At 38.7% G+C, this 20,000-nt stretch overlaps 1 protein-coding gene across 3 annotated transcripts in view; it reads left to right on the top strand.

Annotated features, from left to right (window-relative positions):
* Positions 1-20,000, top strand: part of LOC138012693 (breast cancer type 1 susceptibility protein homolog) — a 28,441-nt gene that overhangs the window by 6,327 nt on the left and 2,114 nt on the right. For all 3 annotated transcript variants that reach the window (XM_068859546.1, XM_068859545.1, XM_068859544.1), the window contains 12 exons: positions 1,021-1,081; positions 2,319-2,521; positions 2,866-6,465; positions 8,792-8,865; positions 9,788-9,887; positions 10,818-11,584; positions 13,319-13,406; positions 15,471-15,557; positions 16,567-16,607; positions 17,063-17,143; positions 18,050-18,116; positions 18,680-18,756. In XM_068859546.1, the coding sequence (XP_068715647.1) occupies positions 1,021-1,081; positions 2,319-2,521; positions 2,866-6,465; positions 8,792-8,865; positions 9,788-9,887; positions 10,818-11,584; positions 13,319-13,406; positions 15,471-15,557; positions 16,567-16,607; positions 17,063-17,143; positions 18,050-18,116; positions 18,680-18,756 (5,246 nt within the window). The remainder of the gene's footprint in view (positions 1-1,020; positions 1,082-2,318; positions 2,522-2,865; positions 6,466-8,791; positions 8,866-9,787; positions 9,888-10,817; positions 11,585-13,318; positions 13,407-15,470; positions 15,558-16,566; positions 16,608-17,062; positions 17,144-18,049; positions 18,117-18,679; positions 18,757-20,000) is intronic.

Genomic DNA, 20,000 nt, shown 5'->3' on the forward strand with positions numbered 1-20,000 from the left:
TGTAAAAGTCTGTTTTGCTCGTAGCATCCTTGTGCGCCCAAGTGGGCGCATTTGCTTGTCTTTTTATGCGCCATTTCTATTTTTCTTGCGGGGATCCCACAAGGGCGTGGCCTGGTGAGAACAATGTAGGTAATTGTAAAAATCGAGGAAGACTTATAATAACCCATTGAAAGTACTTGTAACTACGGAAGGTGTGAACATTCAGAGTGTAGAGGTTGGGGTCAGATTCTTTATAGTTTCCTTTTCCTCAGAACTTTATTCTTGTTTCTGTACAGTAAAATAATGGGCTTTACAGTACAACTTAGACGGACCGACGAAACCTATAAAAACAGCAACACGCTTGAAAGAACTGCGCATTTAATAAACTCTTCGCCAATAGATCAGCTTGGGAAGGTGCCTTGGGTTAGGTGGAGCCGTGGGTGATGCAAGCCAAGCGTGCAGGTATCCATGGCAACCCTGAGAGCAGCAACCACCTGGCATCATCACACTGACAGTGGATATACTTACCAACCCACATACTTACCACACAACAAGAAAGGGTGGGGGGAGTGGGAGCAAAAAGACACTCGACTATGGCAAGCAAGGCAGGCAAAGTCGGCAAACGAAAGCGTAGCTGGAACTCAATACAAAGACACCTGCAACAAAGCCCGTAAATGTGAACCCCCGCGCATGGCCGCCGCAAACCGCCGCCGACCGCATTGGCTCAACTTAGTCTAAATTACATTCAGCCACATAGAAACCAACTGTCAGATTGGATGAGTATCAAATGATAATAACTTTGAACAAGTGTGACTTACTATAAAATTAAAAAAAAGCCTGTGTTTATGAGACTCACTGTTTAAAGTCAGTACATAAGTCTGAGTTCACTAAAAGTTGCTACAAGAGCACAGTCTGTAATTCATACACATACATGTAATAAATTTAAATGAAGACATGAACACAAGGATGATTACAGTACTATTTTATCTTTTCTTTGAGAGATCCAAAATTGTCTTGAACTGTTGACCATTATTCTTATAGACAATGCTGATCAAGCTATTGAGGTTCAGCCACCTCAGCTTTTATCAGAAACCAGCATCAGGTACTAGCGCTGTACAATTGTATCAACGGTTGTGTTTTATTGATAAGAGACATTATTTGGTTGGTAGAATTTTTTTTTTGTTCCATTAGTTTAGTGTACAACCTGGGCTGCAACAGTTACAATTGTTTGCTCAATATTATTTATCCAATTTGTTTGTTGCTTGAAAAATTTGACCACAATTTATTTATCCATTGAATAATATAACTACTGTACACATGTTATACCATCAAAGTGAAATTCTATAATTTATGAAATTTAATTTGCCATTGAGGTACAGTTAGTCTAGTTTAAATTGAATTTTAAAACACGTGGTTTCTGTTAAGAGTCCCAATTGAAAGAGGGACCTTATCCATGGGACCATTTGGCTATTTCCAAAACAAAAATTAATTTGCAAAAGAGGTCACTAATTTAATAAATTACAGTATTGTTAGCATTTGAATGGCCGGCATTGCACCCACACAACTAGAGCCCTTCACATATTCTTAAGTTTGCCTCTATCTGGTTGTGCATACAATCATTTTGGATTTATAAACCCTTTCTCTGGCCATGTATATGATTACCATAAATTATTCACATACCGGTACATTTAATAATCAATATTAAAGTGGTACAACTATAATAAAAAAATCAAATCTTTTTTTTTTTTTTGGGTTTCATGCAAAACCACTTGTATGTTATCTAAGTGACCCAAGTTTTAAGCCTTAATTTCAAAAAGGCGCTTGTTTATTTTAACTGGAATTTTTCTATTTAATGGCCTGCCATTGCTAACTTTAAAATCTTGAGAGAGCTGGATCAAGGAGAAAATGATGTCAAAAACTCACTAGTTTAAGAATGCAATGCGTTTGTATGCGACTGAATTAATATGTAGCACGGGAGTTTCAGTCTTTCAGGTTTTTTAACTCATGTTTTGCATATAACATAATAAACTGGGTTTACATGCTGAGATTTTAAGCTGTATTGAGTGAATGATGTCACTTTTCTTTAGATCTAACCCTCTAAGGTCCATTCGGCCAGTTTTGAATGTGAGTAATATGGCAGACCCTGAAATCCAAAACTTACACTCAAAGTAAACAGCCTTTGGATAGAAATCAAAGCTCAAAATTTTGCTGGGCAGGTGTTCATGAGGAAACACTCTTTCAAAATCTGAAGAAAAAAAGGAAGAGATTTTTTTGATCATAGTACCACTTTAAATCACTGTTGATGCTGTCATTTTGGTTTTCCTTTCCTGCCTATAAAGGTCATCAGTGGCACATACAAATGGAAATGCTTCAAAGTCAAAGAAACCGGAAGGAACCAATACTAAAAGTATAAGAAGAACAAGACATTCGAAGAGGATATCAAAGAAGAATGCCGAAGTGGAGGACATCAATGAAAAGAATTTGAACGTTGACCTGTTACATTTGATTGACACCATGTCATTTCAACCCGCCTCGAATACAGGTCAGCCAAAGACGAAGTACACAACTTTTTAAACAGGATTTTATGAAGGCCCATTGAAAATATGCACAGGGCTTCTGAGTCACTGGCTTTGTCTGATTCTCCAATACAACTTTATTGTAAGATTTATTTAACCTATAAAATTAATTGTGCACGTCCGTTTAACTTTTTCCATGGCATACATACTTCAACTAGTAAACAGTGACAATCGTGTGATAACATACACCTGTAAGAGGCACTTCGTTACATGACTTGTACGTATGTGATAAAGTTCATTAATCTTATCAACACACAGAATAACAAGTGCAATGTCTTTCCTTTCCATATAATATTACATGTATTTGCAGGTGTGATACATTCACCTCGAGATTTCATTTTGGTTCCAAACACCCATGAATCAAAACCAGAGGAAAAATCAATGACAACTTATGATTTGTGCAAGTCAACACAGAACAATGATCAAGGCTCAAACTGCAACAGGATTATTTCCAGTGATGAACAAAAAGAAAGGGAAAAGTGTTTGCCAACCATAGCTGAGGCTGACTCATCTGTCCTGTGCGAGACAAGCCCTCTATCAGAAATACAGCAGAAGGTTGCAGATGTGCAAAGTGGAATTATTATTAGGGACACCCACGCCAATGAAGCAGCAGTGTCCAGTACAAAAGTTGACTCTACACCTCAAAGTAGCATGGACACCACGCAAAGTCTATCTATACTTCCACCCCTAGGATGCTTAGGTGGAATAGTCACAGACATTTGTAATAAAAACAAAGATGTTGCTGTTGAGGAGACAGAAGATGTCACCGTTGTTATATCTGATGGAGGAAAGCAGATCCAGCAGAGTTATGCAGCTGTGGGTGATGTTTGTAGTGAAAGCCAAAACACAGGACATCTAATAAATCAAAAACACAATATCTGTGAGGTGATAAAAGACAACAAGCAGGTCATCACAGAAATTCCTAGTCAGGATGACAGAGAAGAATCTTGTAATAGATTACAGTTTCATACTTGTCGAGAAGATAGCCAGGAAAGAATTACGGATGTGAGTAATGGCACAAGTGTACTGACGTCAACTGAATTAACACCAGTATGTGCACAAGAGAGGGAAGTGCTAACATGTAAGAGAGTGTGTGATGATGTCTGGTATGAAAGGGAGGCCAGGGATAATGACTTGGAAGATGTTGAATATGAAACTGATGAAAGAAGGGATCATAGTGACCCAGTCCAAGCATTAGATTCAGAGAGTCAAGAGGGTCACAAAAGCCAACTTTTACATAGATCTGAGGAGGTTGGCCCAAGAGAGCCCAACAAAGTTGACACAAGTAGTGCTACAAGTCTTGCTGAACAGAGTTTAGACTTTGAGGGTTTAGTTTCGTTACTTCAATTTGATGATCCATCTGTGAGCAAGCCTCTATGTGCAACAGAGAAGGACGAAGTTTGGACCACCAATTTATGCGTGGATATTTTAGGAAAGGATGGAAATTCTTCACCCACAAAGGTATGTTGTCAGACAGACTTACAAGAGACGGAAATTAGAGGCAGCTTAGGTACATGTGAACATGTAAAATTAGGAAAGAGAAGACGGAACTTTGAGATGGAAGCCGATTCAGACTTATCAAAGGATGAGATGAGGTCAAACAAGCGATCTGCAGATTCTGCAAATAGAGAAGTTAACACTTATGATGAGCCAAGTTCACAGGGTGGTGCAAAAAAGAAGTTGAAATTGTCAAGTAGTGCATCTTTGAGTGTGACCTCCATTTCTGTAGATGACATGCTGAAAGAAAGCTTGCAAGAGAATCATAAGGATTTTAGTATTTCCCAGAAGGCAGGGGTGAACACGAATTTGAAAGGTGATGAGCTTGACGCTGATATCAATTCCAACTCCAGTCGAAACACGGAACTTTCAAACGAAGTGATTCCACACAGTGTCTCTTCTTCAGAAACACTTGCCTCTCCAATTATCAATCCGATGCTTATTTACATCAACCACACTTGGGACAATGACGAGGGAAGTAACACAAATTACAAAGAGGGCTGTAGTTTAAAGGCGAGCAAGGAAGGTGGACAAAAAGATGTTATCGAAACTACTACTTCCATGAATGAAAGTCGACTAAATAATATGACAGACACTAGAGTTGAAACAACAAGGAATGTTCAGATGCAGTCCCTGGAACAGCCCTTAAGAAAGCAAGAGACATCAAGTCATCTCAGTGCATCTCAAAACTGCAGTCCAAATCAACAACGATTTGTGAGTATGAGAGTTTCACAAGTAAATATTTCTCAACATTTGATTGCTGACAGAGAAGAGCAAAAGCAAAAGATAGATGACCAAGTTGAGGAGTCAAAAAATCAGTCATTTGATGCAAGTGAGAGTGTGTTAGTGACTATTGAGGAGAACTTCCAAATTAATGAAGATGCTAAGCTTATCATTGATAGTTCTCAAGGACAGAGAAAGGTTTCAAATTTGAGCCAAAAATGGAAGCACTTGATGCATTCTCCTGAAGAGTATATTTTGAGCAAAGATGAAATAGAAATCAATGACAGATGTGTTAAAACTGCAGAAGCAGCTGTGAAGACATCTACATGTAGTAAGTCATCAAGTCAAGGTGACCGGAGTGTAGACTTCACCCCGACACAGAGTTCTCTGGATTCATTGGAAATTGATGGTCCGACACCTTGTCTTTTTCAAAATGATAGCTGGGAGACTGCTGGTAAGAGAAAGAAGCTAAAGAGGGATCAAAATGAAAGCTGTTGTAGGTTCAACTCTATCCCAAACCACAATGACAAGCACAATATTTCAATGTCTACACAGGTGTGTAATGTCCCTGTGGTGGAGTATATGGGTGATGAAAGCACCTGCATTGATGACGCCACTTTTAAAACTGATTCAAAAGGGATGAGGGTGGGGGAGAACAGCCAGCTTAAAAGTATACACAGCCCATTTCATGGTCTGAAAGCTACTGACAACCCAGACAGTGAAGGAACTCACAGTTCTGGTACCATCCAGAGCGTATCTGTTCTTCAAGAAGTCGAGGAATGCACCAAAATTTGCAACCTTAATTTTGTTCATCACACTAGTTGTGGACAGGATGAAGGCAATGTGGAGGAGGAGGAGCCACTCCCAAAGAAAGCAAGAGGTGGGTGGCTTGATATGAATGGATTATTACCTGATGTTCAAAGAGGTCGAAAAATGGAGAAAACTGGTTCCTCACAACTCGCAGACAGTGAAGTCATACCACCCACACCAGTAAGGCCTCTTGCTCCTTCAGTTGTCAAAGCATCATGTTCAAAGTTGATGCGGAAGGGTAAAGGTGACGCCGCAACTAAACCACAACATGAGCATTCTGATAATAGTATAAGCAAAAACTGTCAAGGACAATGTTCACCTGAGGATGGAAGTTTAAATTCTATTCATTGTAGTGTTTTAATACAAAAGACAAGTGATGTTGAAGATTCATTTGATTGGTCTGGAAATCAGAATAACTTGAAAGACCACCCCTTGTGCACCTCGTTGACTCGTCAAGATAAAGAGGTCTGTTTAACAGAAGACTGTGACTCTTTCGGTGTGCACAAAGCTGAGCAGGGTTCTGAATCTCTGAACCATGATTTTGCAAAGAAAGCTGACTTGGGACGCAAGAAAAATGAAGCTGACTGTGTTGTCGTTGACAGTGATGATGAACATTGCCAGAGTGCTGATGAAAGAGAAGATTCTACCGGTAGTAAAGATACCAGAGGACATTTCTTCAGTAGAGACAATGGCAAAGAGGATTCATCAGACGATGAAGCTTTACTAAAGCCAGTGTTCCTTTCTGCATGTAAACGATCTGATAACGCCTGTCAAGAGGACATTAAGGATATTGAAGAATCTGAGGAAGAACCAGTCTTTTCTCAAGAACTCATTCCATCTGGAAATTGCGATGACGGTGATGAAGAATTCACATGTACATGTAAGTGGTTGCGTTGTGTGATCTTTTGAACCCGCATGTTAGTTAACAATATTGCTGCATTTGAAATGCCACTGTACCTCAACTGGTCAGAGTCTGTATAGTTGATTGTGGTGTATGAAGGAGCTTAAGTACATTTGTACACTGTACGCAATGTTTTTGACTTTCAGACAGCAAGCAAAGTGAACTGTTTCCCCTTTAACTTGTCTTTACACAACCAAATGTTTATTGCTAAGTATTGTTTAGTATCTTTTTAGTATCCATTAGAGATGATTAGGAGGGTGTGCCAAAACCTATGTCCGATTGTCCGGGACAAGTAGAAATCTAGTTTGGACCTGTAAATCTTTGGTAATTGTGAAGAACAGCTCACATCCACCGACTGTCGGCCGACTGATGGTCGACTGTTGGCCAACAGATAACCGACCGGCTACCAACAGATTACCGACAGGTTACCAACAGATTACCGACAGTCGGCAACCAGAAAACTAAACTAAAACGAGAACATTACTGACAGGTTACCAGCAGTCGACATGGAGAAAAACTGACTAGACTAAAATGAGACTTAATGAAAACGAGAAGCAACTTGTCTGTGGGACAAGCACATTTTCTGATAACTAAACAACTACAGAAACAGATGAAAATTGACTTCATGTTGGAGTAGAATTTAAATATATCTAGAAGCCATAAAAGCAAACCTCTAACTTAACAAAATGACTCTAAATATTCCTATAAATTTCACCATTCTATACAGCCAATTAAATTGTTTTTTGTACCCTCTGTGGTCCCCTCCGTGGACACCTCCGTATCTTATGGCTTGGGAACCATGTCTTAGTAACCAGGCCTGTTACGACTAAATTAATCCCCAGGATCTAAAGTGGAGTCAATAATGATGGTGGAATCTGAAAAGCGGCAGTCGACGCTGTTTCCTTTCATCCTAAACCGATCAACCAAATAATCAAGTAAAGAATCAATTGAGTCTTAGAGTAGTCATGAAAACAAGAAAGGCAAGGTCCTTGCAAAGCAGGATTAGGAAGAGAAGAGAAAACACAATTTTTAAGAGCCCTGGAAGTCAGAATTTCCGTGGCTTGCTGCAGAGTTACCTGGCGAGTTACCTAGCTGTATTGAAGTTAGAATTGTTTGGTTTTTTATCTTTTAAATAACATTTTTAGCCTTGTAAATAGTTCACAATTGACGTTGCCATAAATTAAAATGCAGCAAAAGCCACATGTTGTATTTATTTCATTTTGGAAAGTAGTTTGAACAAACCTTTTTGGCCAAGCACTTTTGGGTTTTGGACGACCAAATTCTCTACGATGGTTGTCCGATGGACAAGGGGATTCCAAAATTTTTCTCTTACTCTGATTAGTTTTTTCAGGGAGCTCTTCTTCACAATTACCAAAGTTTGGGGAACACTACTGCTCCGGCATGCATTTAATGTTCTCTTCTGGTTGCCACCTATATCTCAAAGGCGTTGCGTCCTTAAGCTCACTATTATTTTCATTTTATGACCCCACGCAATTTGCAAAAAGTAAACCTTAGAATTCTTGGTGTTCTGATGTGGTCTGCCCAATCTATGGCCAACAAAATGAGGTTGCATGCATTGTAACTTTTCTACTGTAGTGCAATATTTCAGGAAGACTTTTTACACTGTACGGTGTTTGAGGCCACAAAGGCCATAAGCCAAGAGCCATCCTGGAAAAACAGATACAAATCCTATAAATATTGAGGTCAGATTCTACAATGTAGCTGGCTGCACTTTTGCAAAATGACAAAATATTGTGCACTCGAAATTCTCAGGTAAAGAAACTATATTATGTAGTTTCAAGTTGGTATCAAAGGTCGTTATTTGAGTATTTCTTTCTTATAATTTCCAGCTTCAATCAACACATTTTTAAGAAGAAGTATTGTGAATCAGGGCCAACAATTTCAAATCCTATAAATTGAGGCCAGATTCCAGCTGGCCGCACTTTTGCAAAATGACAAAATATTGTGCACTCGAAAGTCACAGGTAAAGAAACTATATTATGTAGTTTCAAGTTGGTATCAAAGGTCCTTAAACACATTTTTAAGAAGAAGGGTTGTGAAACAGGGTCGACAATGAGCTAGAACTATGTATCAAAGTAATAAAAAGGTGTTGGAAGTTGTACAGAGAACAAAATACTTAATGACCAAAACAATGCAAAAAAAATTTAACTTGGGATAATTTGGACTGGAGCCCTTAAACCATCACAACCTAAAAAAATAATAAACTTATTTATAGTTACAGTGTACAATGTAAAAATTTTTATACATATTTCTGCTGGAATCTTCTTTGTTGTTAATTTTTTAGCATCTTATAAACAACTGGACAGTACAGGTGCATCTTCTGCTACATTCTTGTCAGAAGCTACTGCGTCAACTCAGGTACTGTAACTGTTCCCAGGGAGTTATTAGCTCACACATCTTTTACTACTAGATTGTCGTGAAACTGACACCAAAGTAATTAACATTACTCGATCCAGCCAATCACAAAAGATACAGACAAACAAATGAGCATTAGCCACAACTTATTGGTATTGCGGCCATTATTTTGACTTATGAAAGATTTTTATTCTAATTTCTGCAGTCACATGATAGCAAATAAAACCTAAAACCTACAGTGTAGGAAACTTGAAATTTATTATAATTGTCACTGTATTGAGTGCTAAATATTATGAGTCAATGAGTTAGTGCATTTAACCAAACCATAAAAATTATGAAAGCTAAAATTTCAGAGTGCTTACTAGGCCTAATCACTGAAATGAGGGCTTAGATAAAAGATATTTGAAAGTTCTCAAATTTGGACAAACCTGTTTAGATGAGTTCAGTATTGATATCTTTCCACTAGGGGTTAGGGGTGGTGCAGTTGGGAGAGCTCTCGTCTCCCTCCAGTGTGTGGCTTTGTACATCAAGGTTGCCGCCCAACGGTCGCCTGGTTGCCTGGGGCACCTTAATGTTTGTGAGTGCAGGCAACCAAATTTCTGAACAAGTAGCCCAAACGGGCGCCTTACTTGATTCGTCCTCACATTCTCGTAAATATGATCCCAGCTGGAATTAATTAATTCTGGGCTCTTGAAAAAGTGACTCAGGCTACTAACTTTTAATGTTGGAAGAGCATTGGCATTGCAGAAGTCGTGGGTTCAATTCTCGTTGTAGCCACCTGAATTTTTCATGTGTCTAGAAGAGACAATAAAAATTTCTTTGCATGAAATTAATACAATTATTGTCCAGATAAGTGAGCACTAGGAGCACTTCTCTTTACCCTCTAGTGTTCAAGTGATATTATTTTAATTTTTGTTTTGACAAGAAAATGGAGGTGTTGAGGCAGGATGTGGAAGCAATGGAGAAGGAAATGGAAGAGCTGAGGGCTTATCTTGCCAAAACTGATGAGAAAAGAGAGCCAACAGGTATTGTACAATTGAAGAGGATGTTGCAGACAATCAACACTTTGCACATGTAGTAAAACAAAAGTAAAAGTAAAGTAAAATACAAATTTAAACTGGTTTGAAAATTCAAACCAGAAGAAAAAAATTAATGTCAACATTATGCAATCTCTGTTGGCTGTCACTCTCATAAATTATAATAATTATAGTGAATTGTAAGTCATAAAGCAGTAAGGTGATATAGCCCCAACTGATGAGTAAAATAATTATGTCTGGCATTGGCAGAATAAAATGTACATAACTTGTACAAGTGACACTCTTTGGAAGAATAGAGTTAATATAATGGGACTAAAATACAATTGGCTTTATACAGTGAAACCGGTTGTTTGTTTATGCTCCACATTGCAATATTGTCACGTAATGTTGCGTTTTTGATTGGCACTTTGCTCCAAGGGAGTTGAAGGCTGAATGCCAAAAAATCATGGTGTTGAATTGATATTTTAACCCCCTTACAGTCCTGAATTAAATTCTTGTGAGTTCTGTTTTAGGTTGATGAAGGCATATTTGAGACAAAATGAACAGTTTTTAATTGACTGCACAAAACTTGCGGTAATTCAAGATTTGCAAACAATCACGCCAGCGGTACATTATGGATGATTTTTTAATTTAAAAATTACGTTTTTCACAGCCTCACAAATCTTATCCAATGTAGAGTTATTATGCCGTAAATTTATATACATGTAAAAGGTTGTTTTGAACGGTCAGTGCAAATACCTGACTCTGGAAAGGTAAACACCAGGCAGCAAGTTGAAATTTGAACTTGCAACTTCCTCGGAGCAAACTGCCAATCAAAACACCAACATTGCGTCACAAAATTGCAAAGTGGCGTGCAAATGAGCAACCGGTTTCACTGTAAAAGGCTTAATTGAATTGTTGTTTTTGTCATTGTTTTAGATCATTGTGCTTCACCTGATATACAGCCTTCCCTCACTCCACCTCCACCACTTACTCCCAAGAGTATCCCTCCCTTACGCCAGCTTTCCACACCCCTGAAAGAGGCCTCACGATACCTTGATCAGGAAGGGCAGTCATCGGGTGAAGAAAGTGAATGTGAGGAGAACACAATCAATGAACCAGTCAACAGAAGTAAGTATCCAGAAAGTTCTAGTTGTGTCAGAAGCAAGTCGACTGTTAGGCACAGCCCTACTTCACCTGTAGATCTTGCCAACAAGCAAACATTCTTTTCAAGTTATGAAGCAGATGGGACGAGCATCGCAACTGTGGAGCGACAGCTTGTGGAAACACCATCTCCACCTGCCAGTAATGGTTCTGTCGAAATGTTGAATGGTGGGGAAAAATTGATTGTCCTCGAAGACAGAGACTCAGATTCAAGAACAGGCTCGCTTTTGCTTATGAAGAAACGAAGAATCCCTAGTGACTTTATACCAAAGAAGTCTCCAGTTGTTAGTTTACTGTTTACAAAATCTCAAAAGAGTGCTGAGAAAAACTCTGCATCACCAAGACCAAATGTGCCATCTAGAGGCTCATCACCTGTTGTCAAAAGATCATCTTCATTCCTATATTCTCGGAGACATGGTCTGGTTATCTCTCCAAGAGGACATAACCTTGTTGCCAACAAAAGAGAGAACAGCAGTTCATGTGAAAGTGAAAAAACAAGGCACTTATCATTTGTTGCCACACGTCTAAGCAAACAGCAGCTGGTAAGTTTTCTGGACCTTGGAAACTGTGAGGAATTGTTGGAGTTATCAGAGGGGAAGGTGGTATTTCAGGGGCAGATCCAGCTGCCTGGATCTGGTGACGTTTTCTTTTTTGTGTTTGTTTGTTTTTTGTTTTTGTTTTTGTTTTTGTTTTTGTTTTGTTTTTTGGGAGGAGGGGTGCAAGCACCCCCTACACCCTCCCCTGGATCTGCCCCTGTATTTTAAGGTTAAGATTAGACAAAGGCTGTTATGCCAGCAGGAAAGGAAATTTAGCTTTTAACACAATTTGGTTGGCATTTATTTTCAGTGAATTTCAGAACATCCTATATCCTGTTTGCAGGCGGTAATTTGGTAATAATAATTATTAATGGACGGATAGAAGTCGGAAGGTCTGGGATGAATCGTTTTGGTCAGCTGGCCCAGACCTACATGTATTCCATGCTCTTCAAATGTGGTGTCTGATTCATGTTTTGTGGGCAACGACAACATCTACCACCTGTGAGCAGGCTAAGAACATCCCATGCACAACATTTTATGCATAACTGATCGCCAGAGGATGACCTACTGTTTGCCAACAGATGTCTTACTTTTTATCCCACCAATTTTTTGAAATAAAAATGAAAGGAGTTTTTCTGTTAACTACCTCCATAACACTGTAAATGGTTTGAACCCAGGAGTCATATCATAATATTATTAAGTAAAGTATGATCGTCCGGGTGAGTGTACAGTAGTCCTGAGAAGGACTGTTTGAGATGACATAGTCCTTCTCAGGACTACACTCACCCGGACGATCGTACTTTACTTAATTATGATACCTCCATAACGTCGCAAGTGCCACCACATTTTTTCGAGGTTTCTCATAAAATACAACAGCTTAACTTGCAAGGGATACCTACAGTGTATGATCAGGGACTCTACTGAGTCTGCATACATGTAAGTTGCTTATCATGCTTTCCGCTTGTGAGGACCAGCTACTTTCTTGACTTGTTCATTCTGTGTTCCGTGTTCCATCCACAAGATCTGATCACGACTCCCACCCTTTTGAACAGAGAAGAAATTGGGGGAGGCTGTGGGTGGCATTGTTAAGTAAAATAGCCTCAGTGTGAAGCAGGGGTTTTTTGGCAGGCAAATGCATGTTCAAGATCCGACATTCATATTAAATGGGCCACCGAAAGCACGCAGCCAGTGTAATGGGTTTAGACAATGGACTACCATTCATACTGTCCCCCTCTCACTGAGTGCAATTTTTAAACTTGCCCCAGTCCTCTGTTGGTCACGCTATCCAGGATGTCAGCCGATTATTCTAGACTTACCAAAACAAAAATATCCCTGCTTTGCAGGCTATTATTAGAACTTTTAACAGCCACTGAAGGAGAGGTTACCAGATCTGTTTACTAACCATTTTTGAGTTAATGATATTTCAGTTTCTTGGCAAACACTGGAGTATCACTTGGTCATCAATAGCCCATATCCAAGTTGCTGCATGCCTCAGTTTCAAAGCAAGTCCTGGTGCACAACCATTCAAATGAAAATTAGTTGCATATTCTTAATAATTATGTAAATCAAACTCATTTCCCTTACAATAGTTGAGTGCCTTGCAAGACTCACTTCAAAACCAAAACAAATAGCAACTCAGAAATAGCCCATTTAAGCGGTTTTAGGTTGGTTGCATTGGTGAGCTTTTGTGTGATAAAGTTCTTTTTTTTCATATTTCCTGTCTACATTTCTTTTAAATAGGCTGACACCCGGGCACTCGCTGAGGCGTACGGAGGAAAACTTGCCAGTGAGTTCAATAGTAAAACAAGTCATGTGATTATGGCTACAGGTTGGTATAACAGAATTCATATCCTTTGACTGATGAAATCTCATCATATTTTTAATTCTTTTTTCTTTTGTTAAAATTTGCATCAATCTGAGTGTGTGACTTAATTAAGCAATGATGACAGTGACGCCAATGCCAAAACAATCATAGCATTGGTTATGGTGGCTCTAACCAGTTTAACCCGTTGACTCCCAGGGGTTCGATGGACCCCATTGACAAGTAAAATTGTCTGGCATTTGACAGAGTAAAACACTAAGTATGGCGGGTTCAGGCCGACTTTGGGAGTCAAAGGGTTAAACACTTTGAAGAGACACTCTTTAGAAAGAGCAACAGCAAAGTTATGGCCGTACCATAATGAAACACCGATTATTGCTGAACAAGATGCGATCATTATTGTGATGTAATAAGTTACCTTGGCAATGGGAAAGCCCAGCAAAAACACCCTAGTTTTTGGCTTTAGTTGCCCATATCTCAAAAACTTTGTGAACCCCATTTGTTTGTTGCTGGAAAGTGATCAGAAGGCCAAGTTGAAACTTTCTGCTAAGTTTTAAAAGATTCTGTACAGCAGATTCAGAGCCCCTTAAATCTGATTCTACAGGACATATTTTTTTTAAACTTTGCAGAAAGTTTCATCTTTATAGCCTTGTGACCACTATCCAGCAATAAAGAATGGAGATCACAAGGTTTGTTTTTGAGATATGTGCAACTTAAGACAAAATAAAGGGTGTTATGACAGAGCTTTCCCATTGCCACGGTGACTTATTACATCTCAATAATGACCGCATCTTGCTCAGCGATAATTGGTTTTTCTTATACAACATTGCTAATATGTGATACATATGGGTTATTGACCAAGCGTGAGGTCAAGATGACTGGATATTGGCCAAGTTCTTTTTTGATCTTTGATCTTGCGGGACCAAGCGAGAAATCCCGAGCGGGCAGTATCGCTCCATCTTGCCCGCTCGGGTAGCCAATCAGAGCGCGCGATTTGGTTCATCTTGCCCGCTCACGGAGCTAGTCGTATAATAAAGTGTGGTAGTGCCAAACCTTCCAATAAGAATGTTACTTGATTGCTTTGAAACTGTTATGTGCACACGTGGCACATGTTTAAGTTCTTATTTTTTCCATTCTCTAATAAAAACTGTGAATTAATTTACATATACCAAAAAAATGAATCTACTTGGTTTTGACGACACATTGTTGACTAGTTTATTCTTTGTCTTTACTTCAAAAATTAATAATTGTTTGTGCAGTCTAGACATTGGATGGTTTACCCCTATAATTGTTGTTGTACAACGTATATGAGATGGAAAGATCAGATAGATCATGGATACTTAATTAATTTAGTAACATCATCGCAGCCAAGGGCTGGTTGCATTACGAAGTACTCAAAAATGCGATTGACTATGTTTTATGTCCAGAAAAAATGACCGCAATGGCGAAAATGGCAACAATTCGCCAAATTCCCCTAAAGTTTCCAAAAATGCACATGTTGGCGAAAATGGCAAATATGGCAAATCTCTGGACGTATCTCATGCAATTTTGTTAAGAATGCTACTAATTCAGAGTCTAGAGTACTTAAAATAGAGCAAAGTTATATTTTTGAAGTAATAATTTCATTTGACGTCATTGTTGTTGCTACATGTAAATTAACTTCCTCCTACAACTGCTGGTGCCAATATTAATCACATGCTCCCGCGACTGGCATTTCCCACAACCCACCCATGTCTTCCTATGAACGGTTACATACTATTTGGGGTACCGTGGCTCATGCTTCATTGGTAGTCGAAAACAAGAGGTCTCCCTGGGATGGGGGAATAGCTAAAAACCACTATGCCAATAATGCTCTCTGTGCATGTGCTAATTCCCTAATAACTACTCACCCACCTGCTGAATGTCACATTTCTTTGACTCACTCAAATGGCATGTACGGTATCTGCATTTTGTTCCCTTGGCATGTGCATTGTTCCTCATGCCAAAGGCAATGGAACATTTGGAAGTGTAATGGACAGATTGAAGTTACTGTTACAGTAATAAAAAAATAGAAAGTAACGCTTTTCTTTCTAGATGAGAATATGCAGGTGACACGTCACAGTTATACCATGAAGTACCTCCTGGGGCTGTCTCTGGGGAAATGGATTGTTAGCCATCACTGTATGTATCAAACCATCCACTTTCCACTAACTTCTGTCAGTCTAGATGTTTGAAATGTGTGGGACGTACATGTTCACTGTGCACACCAGCACCAGCACAGATTTTGGCACCCTCATTTGGCTTTCATAGAGCATATATTATCCAAGAGTTAAAATGTAATTTCTGCGGGTTGAGCGTGCAAATAAGACAGAAATTTATGTTTCTATGGCACAGTAGCAGAAGGGTCTGGGTATGATTGGTGTAAGGCATGATGGGTATCATGCTGTCTGTTAAGTGTTTCTTCGTGACATGTTGAGCCATTCTACATGTAGGCCTGCATCAGTCTCTTTAACTTTTGTTTTCTTTTTATGTTTCGTTATTGTTTTGTAACAAGAAACCCGTTAAACCTTGGAGGGTTTGTGACATTGCGTTGGTTCAGGAAATACGTGTCCAGTTTTTGTTCCTAACAGAGGGGTTTTGGTTTTTCGTATCCGGCAGTGTCACAGGTTATCGGGTAATCGGGTAGTGAGGTTGCTCATGACCCCCCCGCCGCTGGGCTAACCCCCGGGCATTAGCATTTTTTTTTAAATGCGGAAATTCCCTGGGGTGGGGACGCTTAAGCTGTCTAAATGCCCCGGGGTAGGGACAAAGAAAGAGGGCAAATGCCCCGCCCCGGGATCGAAATAGCCGTGTTCACGTCGGAATTGATGCATAAATTGTGGAATGAGTTAAAAAACAACGTTAGATCTGTTGATAATGTAAATACTTTTAAAAGGTATGTTCATTATCAAAATGTTACACTCAAAGTAGTTTTAATAAATTTATTATCATAAGAATTCACACTTGTAGTTCTTATTTAATTTTTATTATATCATTATTATCATAGTTTTATTCTTACTGTTTTGTTGTATATTACATTGTATTAATTTGATTGTATGTATGTAATAGTCAGCAGAAAAAAACACTGCTCCTCAATTGAATTCTTCTTAACATTGTAAATGGTTTCCATTTTATTTTATTTTATTTTCAGGGATCACTGCTTGTAAACAAGAAAAGACTCTGGTTCCTGAGGTAATACTTTCTTGTTATGATTGAATCATGAATTCTTAGTTGCTGTTGTCTTGGAGGTTTACTGCACTTGCTTGTTGTTTGTTCTGGTTGTCATGGAGTTGCACATTTCTTTGTGCAAAGATTAGTTTGGCATGATACAATAAATTATTACACAGTTTACAGTGTACTTAAGTTCACAATAATATTGAAAATACGATTTCGGCATTTATTGGTTAACCAAAAGAAGACAAGAATATGTTTTATTTTAAAATGTCTTCCTTTCTTTAAATATGTGCCAAACGTTTTGCAGCCTTCAACTTCATCAGCCACTGATTTGGTTTTGTTGCCTTGGAAACTGCATTTGCATTGCCAGAAGAGAAGGGGGGAGAGGTTCTCTTGGCTGTACAATGTTTGCATCCTCATTGATTGTTACATGTACAGTGTAAGCTCTCTAATGGCCATTGAATGCCTTTCAGGTGAATTATGAAGTAAAGGGTGATTCAGGGCTGGGGCAGAATTCTATCCCCCTCAAAGCCAGAAAAGCCAGAGCTAAGAAGGTAAGTTAATTCTAGAGATAGAGAGACTGATTGCAATTTGAAGACCATTTCCACTCTGACTGTAATGAATGATCATTTTAATTGTTGGGAATCCTTGCTTATTTTGAACATTATGGAGAACTTCATTGCAAAAAGGGTAAATTTTAATGTATTTCAGTTGTTATGGGTAAGCAAAATTATTTTAAAAAAATATGTTATTTTTCGTTTTTTAAATTCCATTCAACTTTAATTATTGACACCATTAATTTTTAGTCTCACTAAAGATTCTCTTGTGCAGGAAACAATGAAGGCCGTTTGTATTTCAAATTCAAAAAAACATAGTCCTCAGGGAAATTCTGAAAACATGAAAAAATGATCTTTTTTCCATAAGAATTCAGTATGAGATATAATTATTATTATGTTATTTGCCAGCTGAGAGGTCTTGAAAATGCTGCCTGCAGCATTGGGCAGCATTTTCAAGACCTCGGTCACAAATTTTCGCTATACAGATCAACCGTTAGCGTTAGCACCACGCTTGATAGCCAAGGCAGTATCAAAGGGATTTACAAACTGAACGTTTCAAAGAGAAATCGTTTTATTTGAATTCTAATTCCAGACTTCTTTTCTAATGAAAAGTACATGTAAATTCTGTCTGTAAACGGATTCGGTGTCAAAAAAAAAAATGGAAATTTAAGGTCATCACACAAGCTCACGCAGCCAAGGCTAGGATTCTGCCCACCATGAGTGGGCGGGATGAGAAAATTCCACCCGCTCACGAACTGAGAAAAAAATAATACCTAATAATTATTTCAAGCCAACAGGAAAAAACATTTTGTTTTGAGAGTGAAGGTTCTCTCTTTAGTGCCTTCGTCACTGTTCTAAAAGCAATAAATTAACATTAACTTTTTTTCCTCCCTTTTTAACTAGGATGCACTTCTTTTTCATGAATTCAGCATACTTTGTTTTGGTGGATTTGGCACTGCAGTCACAAAAGGTTTTTCTTCTATTATCTACATGTATTTACTGTACTATAACACCACTTGTGTCGTTTGCTGGAGGCAGCGTTGCCCATTCGTTAGGGTGCTTGTCTTGAAAACGGGAGATTCCCGGGTTCAAGACCCGAGATCTGACCACTCTCTGAATTTGATCCTGGTAGTCCCTGGTTTAACTTCTTGGCTGGACTTGTAAGTGGCCAAATTGTTTGCCACCGGCCAGTTGAGATTCTTATTAATCCAGTTGTTATAATTGTTGTTTCACTGGCCCTGAAAAGGGCTCCCCTATGGGGTGAGATCAATTACATATGTACATTGTATGTATGTACGTCTTTTCTCTTTTTGGTTAACACGCAAAGGAAGACTACATTTGGGGGATTCTGCAGTTGAGAGTTTTAACATTTTAACACTGAAAGTTAAAGTTACATTCTTTGACCAATTACAGAGATGCATGTAATTTCTGGGTGGCTATCATGGAGTCCTGGCAGTTTTTAGAGAACATTAGACTTGCCATAGTGTACGTGAATTTCTCCGGAGTATTTTGAACTATTTTTGTTCTTTGCAGACCAACTTAGCCAGTTATTAAGATTCTGTGGGGCTAATGTCTTCAGTAACCTTGATAGTCTGAAAACAACAGGAATGGTACGTCACTATCAACAACATTGGCCGTTTTTGTATGAGGCGCATAATAGTCCTCTTCGGAAGATACCATAATTATCTTTGTTTGTCCCTCCAAATTTTGCATAAGCATTGTTTTCAGTTTCTCTTGGGACTTACAATGGTCCCAAGAGAAAACAAAAACAATGCTTATACAAAATTTGGGGGGACAAACAAAGAGTATTATGGTATTTTCTGAAGTGGCCTATTGGTCTGGGACAAATTTGGGACGCATTATGCATTTGGACGAACTATCCAGTTTAGTGCATCTTTACAGACGTACATGTACTTCAGTGGATAGTTCTCCCATGCAGACAGAGAGAGCATGAGATACGGATAGTTCGTCTCGCTGGATTATGCATCTCGAGTATAAAAACATTTTCTACTTAGCACCTGTCTATGCTAAGATTTTGTTCTACTGAGAGCCACCATTTCCACCAAATACTGGTTTTGATTGATGTGCATGGATGAAGTTTCCCAATTGGACACAAGTTTGATTTGTAACTGCATTTCAGTTAAAATGGGGTCACCCCTGGAGATACCCTAGTGAGGACAAAACTTTTTTATGATTGTTTACAGTGAGTGCCTTCATCAGCTTGATCCCAGGGCCAACAACTGATGAAAACCCACGGAAATGATAGGGGGTCACTATGTACACATTTATGAGGATTTGGGAGCTTAAGCGGGAATGATGGTGACAGATAAAACAACGTCATTAAAAAAATATTAGTATGCATTGTCGTACTACGATATTTGAAATATCTCATTTATAGTTGTTTGGGGAACTCTTATATAAACTGCAAATTGTGTATCCAGTATCCAGGAATGAAACTTTTGGAGAATGATGAGGAGGTTTAGGTTTATATTCTCCACATAATGTAGCCTAAAATTTGGTCATCTCGAGTTCATGTTTGGAAGGGCATGGTAAAGTTATGAATGTAAAATAAAAATAGTACGTTAAGTTGCCATTCTGGTCTGCATCATTGTTTTAAAAATAATTTCAAACCAAATTCAATGGCAGATCAAAATATTCATCAACCAGCAATGGTGTTTTTGCAGTAATAAATACATTACAAAAACTCCAAATGTTAAAATGGAATTTGGGCTAGGTTAGAATCATGACAATACAGGTCAGCAGTTTCCCTTTTAATCTTGCTCAGTTTTTTACAAGGAATGACTTCGTGGTCACGTTACGTTCTTCCACCGGCCCCCAAGCTCATCTGTTGTCA

The sequence above is a fragment of the Montipora foliosa genome, chromosome 8 (genome assembly GCF_036669935.1).
Source record: "Montipora foliosa isolate CH-2021 chromosome 8, ASM3666993v2, whole genome shotgun sequence".
Classification (NCBI taxonomy): Eukaryota; Metazoa; Cnidaria; class Anthozoa; order Scleractinia; family Acroporidae; genus Montipora; species Montipora foliosa.